Genomic DNA, 12,314 nt, shown 5'->3' with positions numbered 1-12,314 from the left:
CTTGAAGGCTGCATACATGAATTACCTTGCCTGCTGGCTTCAGTTGGCTTCTGTCAAATTTCAGTCCCCACTGGAGTAGGAGGTTGGGAATCGACTCACCTGGCTCCTCCCTGCCAGGTCCAGGGTGAGTGTGTTTCCTTACTGAAGACCACAGCCCTGGTTGGGTGGCCTGTGTTGGGTGACCTTCTACAACTTCTCTTTGTATTTCTGTGCCCACATTCTTTATTTGCACCTCTGACCTTGGAGTGTTCTTGGCTCTTTGCTCTTGCAAATCTCTCATTAGCTGCCCAATCTCTCATTAGCTTCCTTTAACCCTATGTGTTTTTATAAACAGCCCCTTAATATACTGCTCTTGGGGTGTCCCATCTCTTTCCTGCTAGGCCATGCCAATCAGAAATAGCGAATATGTACCAAACTCAATGAATATTTTACCTTTCTTAGCTCAAGTAGCTACTTCCTGTCCACCACTGGTGCCCAGTGATGTCTTCCCAACTCTTCGAGCAGGGGTCTTCTACAGTAACAGCCATAAGATCAGCAAACACCAGAGGTAAAATATCAACTTCATGGGAAAAAGCAGGTGGTTTCCTCCCAGGGCAATCTATGTGGCTTCTGCTGTTTAGTTGTGGGAGCTCTTTTTTCAAGTTTACTTAAAACTTTTTAAATCAATTATAAAGCAGGCAAATTTCATAGGTATAGTTCTAAGATGATAAGCATACCTCCCTCTCTCTCCCTCTGCCTCCCTCAACCTCCTCCTTCCTTACTTTCTTTATTTTTCTTTAAGTTTTACAAAGATATAATTTCAATCCCCTCTATAGTTATAGGTTTAATTCACCCCTAACCATAATATTCAAAGAGTAAAAAGAAGACCACAGCTCCATAGGAGTATAAACAAGGGCTAAAAACAACAATCATATCATAAGATGTCTGTTTAATTTCTACACATTTTTTGGTATTCTATATCTTCCTCATATCAGAGAAAACATATGATATTTGTCTATTAGGGACTGGCTTATTTCACTAAGCATAATGGTTTCCAGTTGTATATTGTTACAAAAGACAGGATTTCATTCCTTTTTGTGGCTGAGTAGTATTCCATAGTGTATATAGACCACATTTCCTTTATCCAGTCATCAGTTGATGGATGTCTGGGTTGATTCTTTTTTTTTTTTTTTTAAAGATTTATTTATTTATTTGAAAGTCAGAGTTACACAGAGGAGAGGCAGAGAGAGAGAGAGAGAGAGGTCTTCCATCTGTTGGTTCACTCCCCCAATTGGCTGCAATGGCCAGGGCTGCGCCAATCTGAAGCCAGGAGCCAGGAGCTTCTTCCGGGTCTTCCACGGGGTGCAGGGGCCCAAGCACTTGGGCCATCTTCCATTGCTTTCCCAGACCATAGCAGAGAGCTGGATTGGAAGAGGAACAGCTGGGACTAGAACCGGCACCCATATGGGATACTGGCACTTCAGGCCAGGGCATTAACCTGCTGTGCCACAGTGCCGGCCCCTGGGTTGAATCTATAGCTTAGCTATTGTGAGTTGAGCTACAGTGAACATGGGGGTACAAATAACTTTCATACATTGATTTCAATTCATCTGAGTAAATTCCCAGGAGTGGGATGACTGGGTCATGTGGTAGACCTATTTTCAGATTTCTGAGGAATCTCTATTTTGTCTTCTATAATGGTTGTACTGTGAAATTCAAATGATCAGATACACGGAAAAATGCACAGGATTGTTAGCCTTCAGGGAAATGCAAATAAAAACCACTATGAACTGTACTTTGGAAATTTATATTTATTAAATAAAAGTTAAAAAAACCCACTATGAGGTTTCACTTCACTCCAGTCAGAATGGCTATCATCTAAAAATCAAAAAACAATAAACACTGGTGAGGAGGTGAGGAAAAAGGTACACTATTACACTATTGGCTGCAGTGGCTCTTGAAGCCTCAAGTCTGAACTCACCAGGGTTTGCTCTAAATAAACTCCAACTCCCTAGCTTAGCTCCAAGACCTTCTAAAATCTGACCCCAGACCATCTCTCCAAAGCCCGTGTCTCACTCGATCTATTGTACTATGTTTCAGTCAAACACATTTATCCTTTGTGTGTCAGGCAGAAATGATGACAACCCCAAGACCATGTCCTAATGCTGTAGAATATGTGGCCTTTGCAGATGTTGATTAACTGAAGAGCTTTGAAATGGGGGCGGTTATCCAGGATTATCTGGGTGGACTCAAGGGAACCACGAGGGTACCGAAAACAGTCAGAGCTGGAGATGTGATGATGGGAGCAGCAGGGGGAGTGATGTGACTCTGGGCACTGAAGATGGAGGACGACAGGGCAAATGGGCACCAGCTGAGGATGGGGTGAGCCTCTGGATGCTGGGAAAGGCAAAGAAATGGATTTTTCCCCAAGGCATCCAGAAAGGAGAGCAGCTCTTGCCCTCAACTTGCTTTGATACCAGTGAAATTCATTTGACTTCCAGAACTGTAAGACAATACATTTGCTTTGTTTTCTTTTTAAAGATTTATTTTATTTATTTGAAAGACAGAGTTACAGAGAGAGGTGGAGACAGAGAGAGAGGTCTTCCATTTGCTGGTTCACTCCCCAGATGGCCGCAATGGCTGGAGCTGAGCCGATCCGAAGCCAGGAGCCAGGAGCTTTTCCAGGTGGGAGCAGGAGCCCGAGGAGTTGGGCCATCTTCCACTGCTATCTCAGGCCATAGCAGAGAGCTGGATCAGAAAAGCCCTGCACCCCATGGGAGACCAGGAGAAGCACCTGGCTCCTGGCTCCTGCCATCGGATCAGCGCCGTGCGCCAGCCGCAGCGTGCCACCTGTGGCGGCCATTGGAGGGTGAACCAACAGCAAAGGAAGACCTTTCTCTCTGTCTCTCTCTCTCACTGTCCACTCTGCCTGTCAAAAAAAAAAAAAAAAAAAAAAAGAGAGAGAGAAGAGGAGCAGCCGGGACTAGAACTGGTGCCCATATGGGATGCTGGCACTTCGGGCCAGGGCTTTAACCCGCTGCGCCACAACACTGGCCCCACTTGCATTGTTTTAATCTACAAAGTTGTGATAATTTTTTACAGTAGTAACTGGGGTTGATTATATCCCCTACACACACCTTACCCTTTGTAGAATCAGCCAGGAAGCCAGAAAACAAAACTCCAGTCCATGGGGCCCCTTTCCAGTGCTTTTGATTCACTTAATTATGGTCTGGACATTAGTATATTTTAGAAAGCTATGCAGGAAACATTGAGCTACTTTTACTCAATGCTATCTCCTTTATTTTATTTTTAATAGAATTTTAAAAAAGATTTTATTTATTTTTTTGAGAGTTAGAGTTACAGACAGAGAGAGGGAGAGACAGAGAGAAAGGTCTTCCATCTGCTGGTTCATTCCCCAAATGGCTGCAATGTCCTGAGCTAGGCCAATCTGCAGCCAGGAGCCAGGAACTTCTTCCAGGTCTCCCATGTGGGTACAGGGGCCCAAGCACTTGAACCACCTTCCACTGTTTTCCCAGGCCACAAGCAGAGAGCTGGATCGGAAGATGAGTGGCCAGGACTCGAATCAGTGCTCATATGGGATGCCAGCGCTGCAGGTGGAGGCTTAGCCCACTACACCACAGTGCCGGCCCCAGTGCCGTCTCCTTTAAATGAAGTGCCCAGACACTTTGGGGGCTTTAAAACAGTACCATTGCACTGCCAGGACTCTACTCTCAGAAAATCTGATGTAATTGCTCTGAGGTGGGGCTGAGCATTGCTTTTATTGAAGTTCCCTGGTGGTGCTTGGATGCAAGTTTAAGAACCAGTACTCTGGGGCTCAGTGAAAATGTAACCTGTACTGCAAACTAACTAACTTCTTTCTTTCTTTCTCTCTTTCTTTCTTTCTCTCTTTCTTTCTTTCTCTCTCTCTCTCTCTCTCTCTCTCTCTCTCTCTCTCTCTCTCTCCCTTCCTTCCTTCCTTCCTTCCTTCCTTCCTTCCTTCCTTCCTTCCTTCCTTCCTTCCTTCCTTCCTTCCTTCTTACATGGTTGTTTTTTATTATAACTTTAATTAGTTTTTAACAGATTCATTGTGATTTTTGGATACAATTCTAAGACCATGATATTCTCTTCCTCCCTTCCTCCCTCCGCTCTCTCCCCTCCACCTTCCTTCTTTCTCTGTTTCTTTCATTTTTTTATTTTTTGAGATAACTATTTTAAATTTACATTAAAGTAAAAAGGCTTAATACTTCACCTAGTAAGTTTAGCAAGTAAAAAGCAAAAAGGTCCTAGACAATGCTATAAACAACAATTGAATGTAAAAATGACCATTTCACCCATATGTAGTACATTTTAAAGTAATCACAGATCACTAAATCTATGCTAGTATAACTTTTTAATTTTTAATTATCTTTATATACAGAAGATAAACTCTATACTAAGTAAAGATTTCAACAGTTTGCACCCACACAGACACACAAAGTATAAAGTACTGTTTGAAGACTAATTTTACTGTTAATTCGCATAGTACAACACATTAAGAACAGAGGTCCTACATGGGGAGTAAGTGCACAGTGACTCCTGTTGTTGATTTAACAATTGACACTCTCATTCATGATGTCAGTGATCACTCGAGGCTTTTGTCATGAGCTGCCAAGGCTATGGCAGCCTCTTGAGTTCGCCGACTCTGACTTTATTTAGACAAGGCTATAATCAAAGTGGAAGCTCTCTCTTCCCTTCAGAGAGAGGTACCTCCTTCTTTAATGGCCCCTTCTGAAAACTTCCTTCTTGATCACTCCAGCATTGCGAGGTTTCTCTGTGCAGCCAATAATCCTCTTATAGAATGTCAGGTACTGTATCCTATTATTTCTATATGTGTCTAAGTTCTTCCCTGGGATTGCTTTCTTAAAAAGCTAGACAGTAGGTATAACTCAACGCTGAGTCCTAAATGGTACCCAGAACATGAGTTGCAGATGATGTGGCAGAAGTCTCCCCAGCTTCCAGCGTGGGCTTCCTTCTCTGAAGCTGTTTTTACTTTGCATTTCCTTTGAAATAGTCAATGCTTTGGTATTTTTTTTATTGCTTTGCGGAAGAAAATTATATTCTAATATTTAAGAAAGGCAATTTCTATCTGCATTAAATTTTCATGTCTTTAAAGCATTTTGCCATTTTTCCCCAGGAAAACTCTCAGTATACTACTTAAATTTGCCTTTGCAAGTGAGCCTTTGCAAAGCTGTTCTGTGTCCTGCAGTTCCTGAAGCTGCCACCAGGAGCGTTTTTGCTAGTTCAAGGCCACCAGTTTGCTGGTCCCCAAGCAAGAGTAACTAAGAGAAGGGCTGATTGTTTATTCATATAAGTATTAATTAATAATTACTAAGCAATAATATAAATAAATTAGAAATTTCTAGCATTCATATGACTGGTTAAAGGAAGATACAAATTAAATAAACATTTAAAGAGATACAAACCCTAAACTGTAGTTTTATACTTTAACGCTTTAAAGTAACTGATCCTTTTATTGGAAAGGCAGACAGAGAGAGAGAGAGAGAGAGAGACAGACAGACAGACAGAGAGACAGAGAGACAGAGAGACAGAGAGGATAGGGAGACATCTCCCATCCTTTGGTTTATTCTCCAAATGCAACAGTTGGGGATGAGCAGGGGCCCAGAACTCAATCTGGCTCTCCCATGTGGGTGGCAGGGGACCAATATTTGAACCACCACCTCCTGTCTCCTGGGTGCACATTATCAGGGAGCTGGAATTGGAAGCAGATCTGGGGCTTGAACCCAGGTGCTGTAATACTGGATGTAGGGATCCGAAATAGCATCTTAACTACTGTACTAAATGTTCACCCCCCAAAAGTAACTTGTCTTTAATCTTGCTTAGTGCAGTCTTAAGAAAAAGTTTTTTGTATTATCATTATTAATTGACTATTTATTTATTTTTAAAAATAGGCTTTATATTTTAGAGCACTGTTAGGTTCACAGAAAAATGAATGGAAAGTCCAGAGTTCTCAGGTACTCCCCACCTCAACACACATACAGCCTCCTACACTATTCACAGATTTTCCCCTAGGATTTTATTCATCAGTGATTCCCTATATGCCTCTGAATGGAAATCACCTGGAAAGTTAAAAATTCAGATACCCAGGCCCCTTCCAATCCCACTGAATGAGAATCAACATGCACTGAGGCCTGGGTAACAGCAAATCTGTGACTAGCTCATCTTTTGATTACTCTTAAAATAGAAAAAAAGGGGAAAGTATGTGCACCGGCATCCCGTATGGCACCAGTTCAAGTCCTGGCTGCTCCACTTCCGATCCAGCTCCCTACTAATGTGCCTGTGTAAGCAGTGGTGGATGGCCCAAGTCCTTGGGCCACTGCACCCACATGGGAGACCTGGAAGAAGCTCCTGGCTCCTGGCTTCGGATTGGCCCAGCTCTGGCCGTTGCGGCCATCTGGGTAGTGAACCAGTGGATGGAAGACCTTTCTCTCTGTCTCTACTTCTCCCTATAACTGTCTTTCAAATAAATAAAATAAATTTTTAAAAAATAGGAAAAAAAGTTCTGCTTTATTTACTCAGTAAACGATTATTTATTTATTTACTTTTGACAGGCAGAGTTAGACAGTGGGAGAGAAAGACAGAGAGAAAGGTCTTCCTTCCGTTGGTTCATCTTCCAAATGGCTGCTACGGCCGAGCTATGCCGATCTGAAGCCAGGAGCCAGGTGCTTCCTCCTGGTCTCCCACACGGGTGCAGGCACCCAAGCACTTGGGCCATCCTCCACTGACTTCCTGGGCCACAGCAGAGAGCTGGATTGGAAGAGGAGCAGCCTGGACTAGAACCTGGGACCCATATGGGATGCTGGTGCTGCAGGCGGAGGATTAGCCAAGTGAGCCATGGCGCCAGCCCCAGGATTTTTCTTTTTTAAAGATTTATTTATTTTATTTGAAAGTCAGAGTTACTTACACAGAGAGATGAGAGGCAGAGAGAGAGAGAGAGAGAGAGAGAGGTCTTCCATCTGCTGGTTCACTCCCCAGATGGCTGCAATAGCCGGAGCTGTACCGATCCGAAGCCAGGAGCCAGGAGCCAGGAGCCAGGAGCTTCTGGGTCTCCCACATGGGTGCAGGGGCCCAAGGACTTGGCCATCTTCTACTACTATCCCAGGCCGCAGCAGAGAGCTGGATTGGAAGAGGAGCAGCTGGTACTAGAACCGGTGCCCATGTGGGATGCCGGTGCTTCAGGCCAGGGCTTTAACCCGCTGAGCCACAGCGCCAGTCCCAGGATTTTTCTTTCAAACTTTGGTACCCAGATATTAAGGCTTATTCTATATTATTTGAAGGGTATGCATCTTTCTTCCACATATTTCATTATTATTATTTTTGAGAGAGAGTTCCCATTTGCTGTCACTCCCCAAATACTCATGATGGCCCATGCTTGGCTGTACCAAGACCAAAGCAGGGAGCCGGGGTTCAATCCAGATCTCCTACGTGGGAGGAGGAACCCATTCACTTAGGCATCATTGCTGCTTCCTGGGTCTGCATTAGCAGGAAGCTGGAGTCAGGAGCTGGGGCTGGAAATTGAATCCAGGTTCTCTGATGTGGGGTCTGGGTGTCTTAAATGCTAGGCTAAATACATGCTACTAAACCTTTTTTTAAAATTTTATTTGAAATAAAAGATCACTGTAAAATGCAGAAGTAGGTAGCTTTTATTGGGGGGGTATTTTAAAAAGAGTAGATACAGATTTCTTCATGTTCTGTGCAATTCTCTTAAGGAATTGTTAAAGAGAGACTTACGAAAACCATAACTCCAGTTGTTTTGACAACATTTACCACACAACTATGGACATACTGAGGTTCTTATATGAAGGTAGGCAGAAGTTCAAAGGCTTGTGTTAGGACGCTAGGGAGAGCAAGGCTGAGGGAGGCTCTATTTCCCTCTCCCTATTACAGGGGAAGAGAAGTTTGTGGAAGAGTAACAAGAATGAGTAAGATGGTAACAGCTGGGTTCCTTTGTATCCACTTCCTGTCTTCTTCAAGCTTGCCTGGACAACCAGACAGCTTGTCACAGGTGCCTCATGGATCTGCCCGCAGGAACATCCTTGCCAGGTGTCTCCTGATTTCCTTGGTTCTGGCCCCATAGATGATGGGGTTGACCACACACGGGAGCAGCAGGTAGAAGGCGCTGAGCAGGTTGTGCACATCCTGGGAGGCGGTGCGGGCCACCCGATAGACGATGGATGAGGACATGGTGGAGGAGTAGACAGTGAAGACGACCAGCAGGTGGGAGCCACAGGTGTTCAGGGCCTTGGAACGCGCGCCACCTGACGAAATCCTGAAGGCGGCATGGATGATGCGCGAGTAGGAGGCTCCTAGTAGGAGCATGTCCAGGACCCTGTTGAAGATGCGGACGGTGAGGCCCACGGTCTTGTTCAGGGAGATGTCCCCACAGGAGAGCTTCATCAGGGCCATGTGCTCACAAGCAAAGTGGTAGATCACATGTGAGCGGCAGAAGCGAACCCGGGAGGCCAGTGCCACCACTGGAGCAACAATGCATGTGCTCCTGGCAGCTGCCGCCCCCACCAGGCCGGCCAGCAACTGGCCTGTCACTATCTCAGGGTAGCGGAGAGGGTAGCAGATGGCCACATAGCGGTCCAGGGCCATGACCAGGAGGATGCTGCAGTCAAAAGCAAGGAGGAAGTAGATGCAGAACATCTGGAGCAGGCAGTGAGCCAGGGAGATGCGGTGGAAGCGTGTGGAGAAGCTGAGCAACATGGCAGGCACCACCGTGGTGGCAGCACAGATGTTGACAGCCAGGAGCAGGGCAATGAGCAGGTGCATGGGCTGGTGCAGGCTCCGCTGGGCCACCACTGTGTGGATGACCAGGGCGTTGGCGGAGATGATCACCAGGTAGAGGCTGAGGAAGGGCAGCATGAGGAGGGCACGAGACTCCTGCAGCCCTGGGAAGCCCACGAGGAGGAAGCTGGTGTAGGACATGTTGGAGCTTCCACTGCTCAACCGTGACATTGGGGAGGATGGCTCCAGGTAGAGTAGGGGGGCAGGAGGTCTGGTTTGTGTCCCAGCCCTTGCTAGGACCTGCCCCAGCGTCACCAAGCTGGACTGAGTGCTTTGGTTTTCATAAACCTCCGATATTCCTAGAGAAAAAGACAGGAGTGCAGGAACAGATTTTACTGAGATACTTGTCTTTAAATGAATCTTTGCCTGCATTTCAAATAAATTCCTTAGAGTCCATTCTGGATGTGGAATTACTGTGTCAAGTTATCATCACTCTTTTGAGGATTCCAAACGGGTTTCCAGGGAAGCTGACTCAATCTTGCCACTGAGCTACTGGTACTAGTATTGAATTACCATGAATTTTAAGAATTTGATAGTTGAAAAATGCTATCTTATTTTCTTTTGCAAATTCTCTTTTGTGCATTTTTTATTCATGGACTTAGCCCATTTGTCTGTTAGGGACTTAATGTTTCCCTTAGTCATTTAAATGCTAAAAATCATTATATATATATTTTTTAAACAGTTAAAGTTTACAGATCTTATTAGTATTATTTTTCTTACCCTTTCTTTTTTAAAAGTCTATATTTATTTATTTGAAAGGTAGAATGTGGAGGGGGGAGGGGGAGAGAGAGGGGGAGAGAGAGAGAGAGAGAGAGAGAGAGAGAGAGAGACCTTCCATTTGTTGATTCACTCCCCAAATGGCCACAACAACTGAATCTGAGCCAGACCAAAGCCTGGACCCAGGAACCCTATCTGGCCTCCCACACAAGTACTTGATCCACCATCTGCTGCCTCCCAGGGTGTGCATTAGCAGGAAGCTGGCTCAGAAGCCGGGGTGGGACTGAATTCCATTTACCTTGATGTGGGATGCCAGTGTTGTAAATGGTGGCTTTACCACTTCACCACAATGTCTCCCAGTATTCTATTTTGTTGATGATGTTGAGTAGAAGCTTAAATGTTTTAAAATTTAATTTTCAAAAATTAAATTTGATTGAGTAATTATACATATTCATGGAATCATAACGCAGATGGCCTTGTGGTTGCCTCTTAGCATAATTCATGTATGCTGTACCATGTATCAGTAGTTCCTTCCTTTATAATGGCTGTATAATATTGCATTGTATGGATGTACCCCATTGTATTTATCCATTTATCAGTGATAGAAATTTGTGTTGTTTCCTATTTTTGGCTATTAGGAATAATGTTGCTATGAATGTGCACACAAGTTTTTGTGTAAATGTGTGCTTTCAGTTTTTTGGGCATATACTTGGAGTGAAATTGCTGGGTCATGTCGTAATTCTAGGTTTAATCTTTCCAGAAATGGTCAGATGGTTTTCTGAAGCAGCTACCCCAGTTTGATTCCCACCAGCAGGGGATGAAGGGTCCAGTTCGCTGCGCTCTTGCCCACACGTGTTGGGGTCTTGTTTATTCCAGCCAGCGGCGCTCGAGTGTCTTTCTGAGTGCTGATGCTCTTGTGCCCCTTCCATGTGCTTGTTGGCCATTTTCTTTAGAGAACTGTCTTTTCAAGTCCTCCATCCATCTTCAATTTGGTTATCTTTCATTATCGAGTTGTAAGAGAGTACTGTGCTGTTTTAATCACCATAGGCTTGGTTTATTTTGATTTTTAATAAAACATCTCCACAAGTACTTTGTTTAAAAATTCTTTTTATGGGGCCAGCTATGTGGCATAGTGGGCTAAGCCTCGGCCTGCGGTGCTGGCATCCCATACGGATACCGGTTTGAGTCCCAGCTGCTCCATTTCCAATCCAGCTCTCTGCTATGGCCTAGGAAAGCAGCAAAAATGGCTCAAGTGCTTGGGCCCCTGCACCCATGTGGGAGACTCAGAAGAAGCTCCTGGCTTCAGATCAGCTCTGTTCTGGCCATTGCAACAGTTTGGAGAATGAACCACTGGATAGAAGATCTCTCTCTCTCTCTCTCTGCCTCTGCCTCTGCCTCTCTGTAACTCTGCCTTTCAAAGAAATAAATTAAAAAAGTTCTTTTTGTTACTTTCAAATTTTATTTTCCCATCTTTCAGAATCATTTTCCAGTTTTCAAAATTAATCCTATGGCGATTTTTAAAAATTGGGATTCCACTAACCCCATCAAGTAATCCATGACAGACATCTTGACATTCCATCTTTTCATCCAGGAAGGAAGTACAGCCTTCCAAGTGTTCAGTTCTTGTTTTCTAGCTCTCAGCGGTTGTATAATCATGTTTATATAGGCCCACGACAGCAGGAATTCTGTCCACTTCGCTCACATTTGTATTCCAGGAACTGAATACAGAACTTGACACCTAGGAGACCCCTGGTCCGTACTTGCTGAGTAGTGAATACATCCCTTCCATGTTTCTCGTTACACTTACTGTGTATTTTGGGATTCGTTGCCATGGAAAATGCAGTAATTTTCTATCATAGTTTTGAGTTGGCAACAAACTTATATAGGAAAGATAATTATTTTGTACATTTATTCTATGCTGCTTTTTAAATTCCCTTATTTTTAAAAAGATTTATTTATTTATTTGAAAGGCAGGGTTATACAGAGAGAGAAGGAGAAGCAGAGAGAGAGAGAGAGAGAGAGAGAGGTCGTTTATCTGCAGGTTCACTCCCCAAATGGCTACAACAGCGGGAGCTGTGCCAATCTGAAGCCAGGATTGGCACAGAAGTCAGGAGCTTCTTCTGGGTCTCCCATGTGGGGGCCAGGGCCCAAGGACTTGGGCTTTCCCAGGCCATAGCAGAGAGCTGGATAGGAAGTGAAGCAGCCGGGACTTAAACCGGCACCCATATGGGATGCTGGCACGGCAGGCAGCAGCTTTACCTGCTATGCCACAGCACTGGCCCCTAAATTCCCTTATTAATTGGAAATATTTTTCAGTTGATCCTCTGGAGAACTATCTTTTTTCTTTTTCTTTGCCTTTATGGTAAGTAAACTTTTATTTCTGTTTTATGTCTTATTTCAAACAAGTCTTTTAGAGCAATGTTAAAAACTCATGAGAAAAGATGTTTCTACGTTTTTCCTCAATTTTAGTCGGACTCCTGTTTCTCTATTACATATAATGGTACCCATGGCTTTGAGACATTCTTTCCTATTTTTTTTTTTTTCAGGAATAGCTCATCCTTTATTCGGGTCAGGCCCCGGGTCACTTGGAGCTGGTGTACTTGGTGACGGCCTTGGTGCCCTCAGACACAGCGTGCTTGGCCAGCTCCCGACATTCTTTCCTATTAATGGGGCATTCTCTTGCTTCTGTTTGTAATAATGAAAAAAAATTGGGAATTGTTAGAGGTTTTCAAATGCTTCTTTGGCACCAACTAATATGAGCCAATGCTTTA

General features: G+C 44.2%; 1 protein-coding gene across 1 annotated transcript; it reads right to left on the bottom strand.

The window, feature by feature from the left end:
- Positions 1-7,682: 7,682 nt before the first annotated feature.
- LOC100345050 (olfactory receptor 52K1-like) lies at positions 7,683-9,245 on the bottom strand. The gene has a single exon (XM_002708542.4). The coding sequence runs from the start codon at positions 9,196-9,198 to the stop codon at positions 8,047-8,049; it is 1,152 nt and encodes a 383-aa protein (XP_002708588.2). The 5' UTR covers positions 9,199-9,245; the 3' UTR covers positions 7,683-8,046.
- Between the last annotated feature and the right edge of the window lie 3,069 nt (positions 9,246-12,314).

Source organism: Oryctolagus cuniculus, chromosome 1 (genome assembly GCF_964237555.1).
Source record: "Oryctolagus cuniculus chromosome 1, mOryCun1.1, whole genome shotgun sequence".
Lineage (NCBI taxonomy): Eukaryota > Metazoa > Chordata > Mammalia > Lagomorpha > Leporidae > Oryctolagus > Oryctolagus cuniculus.
The sequence above is the reverse complement of the archived record's forward strand: the minus strand, read 5'-3'. Positions and strand labels throughout refer to the sequence as shown.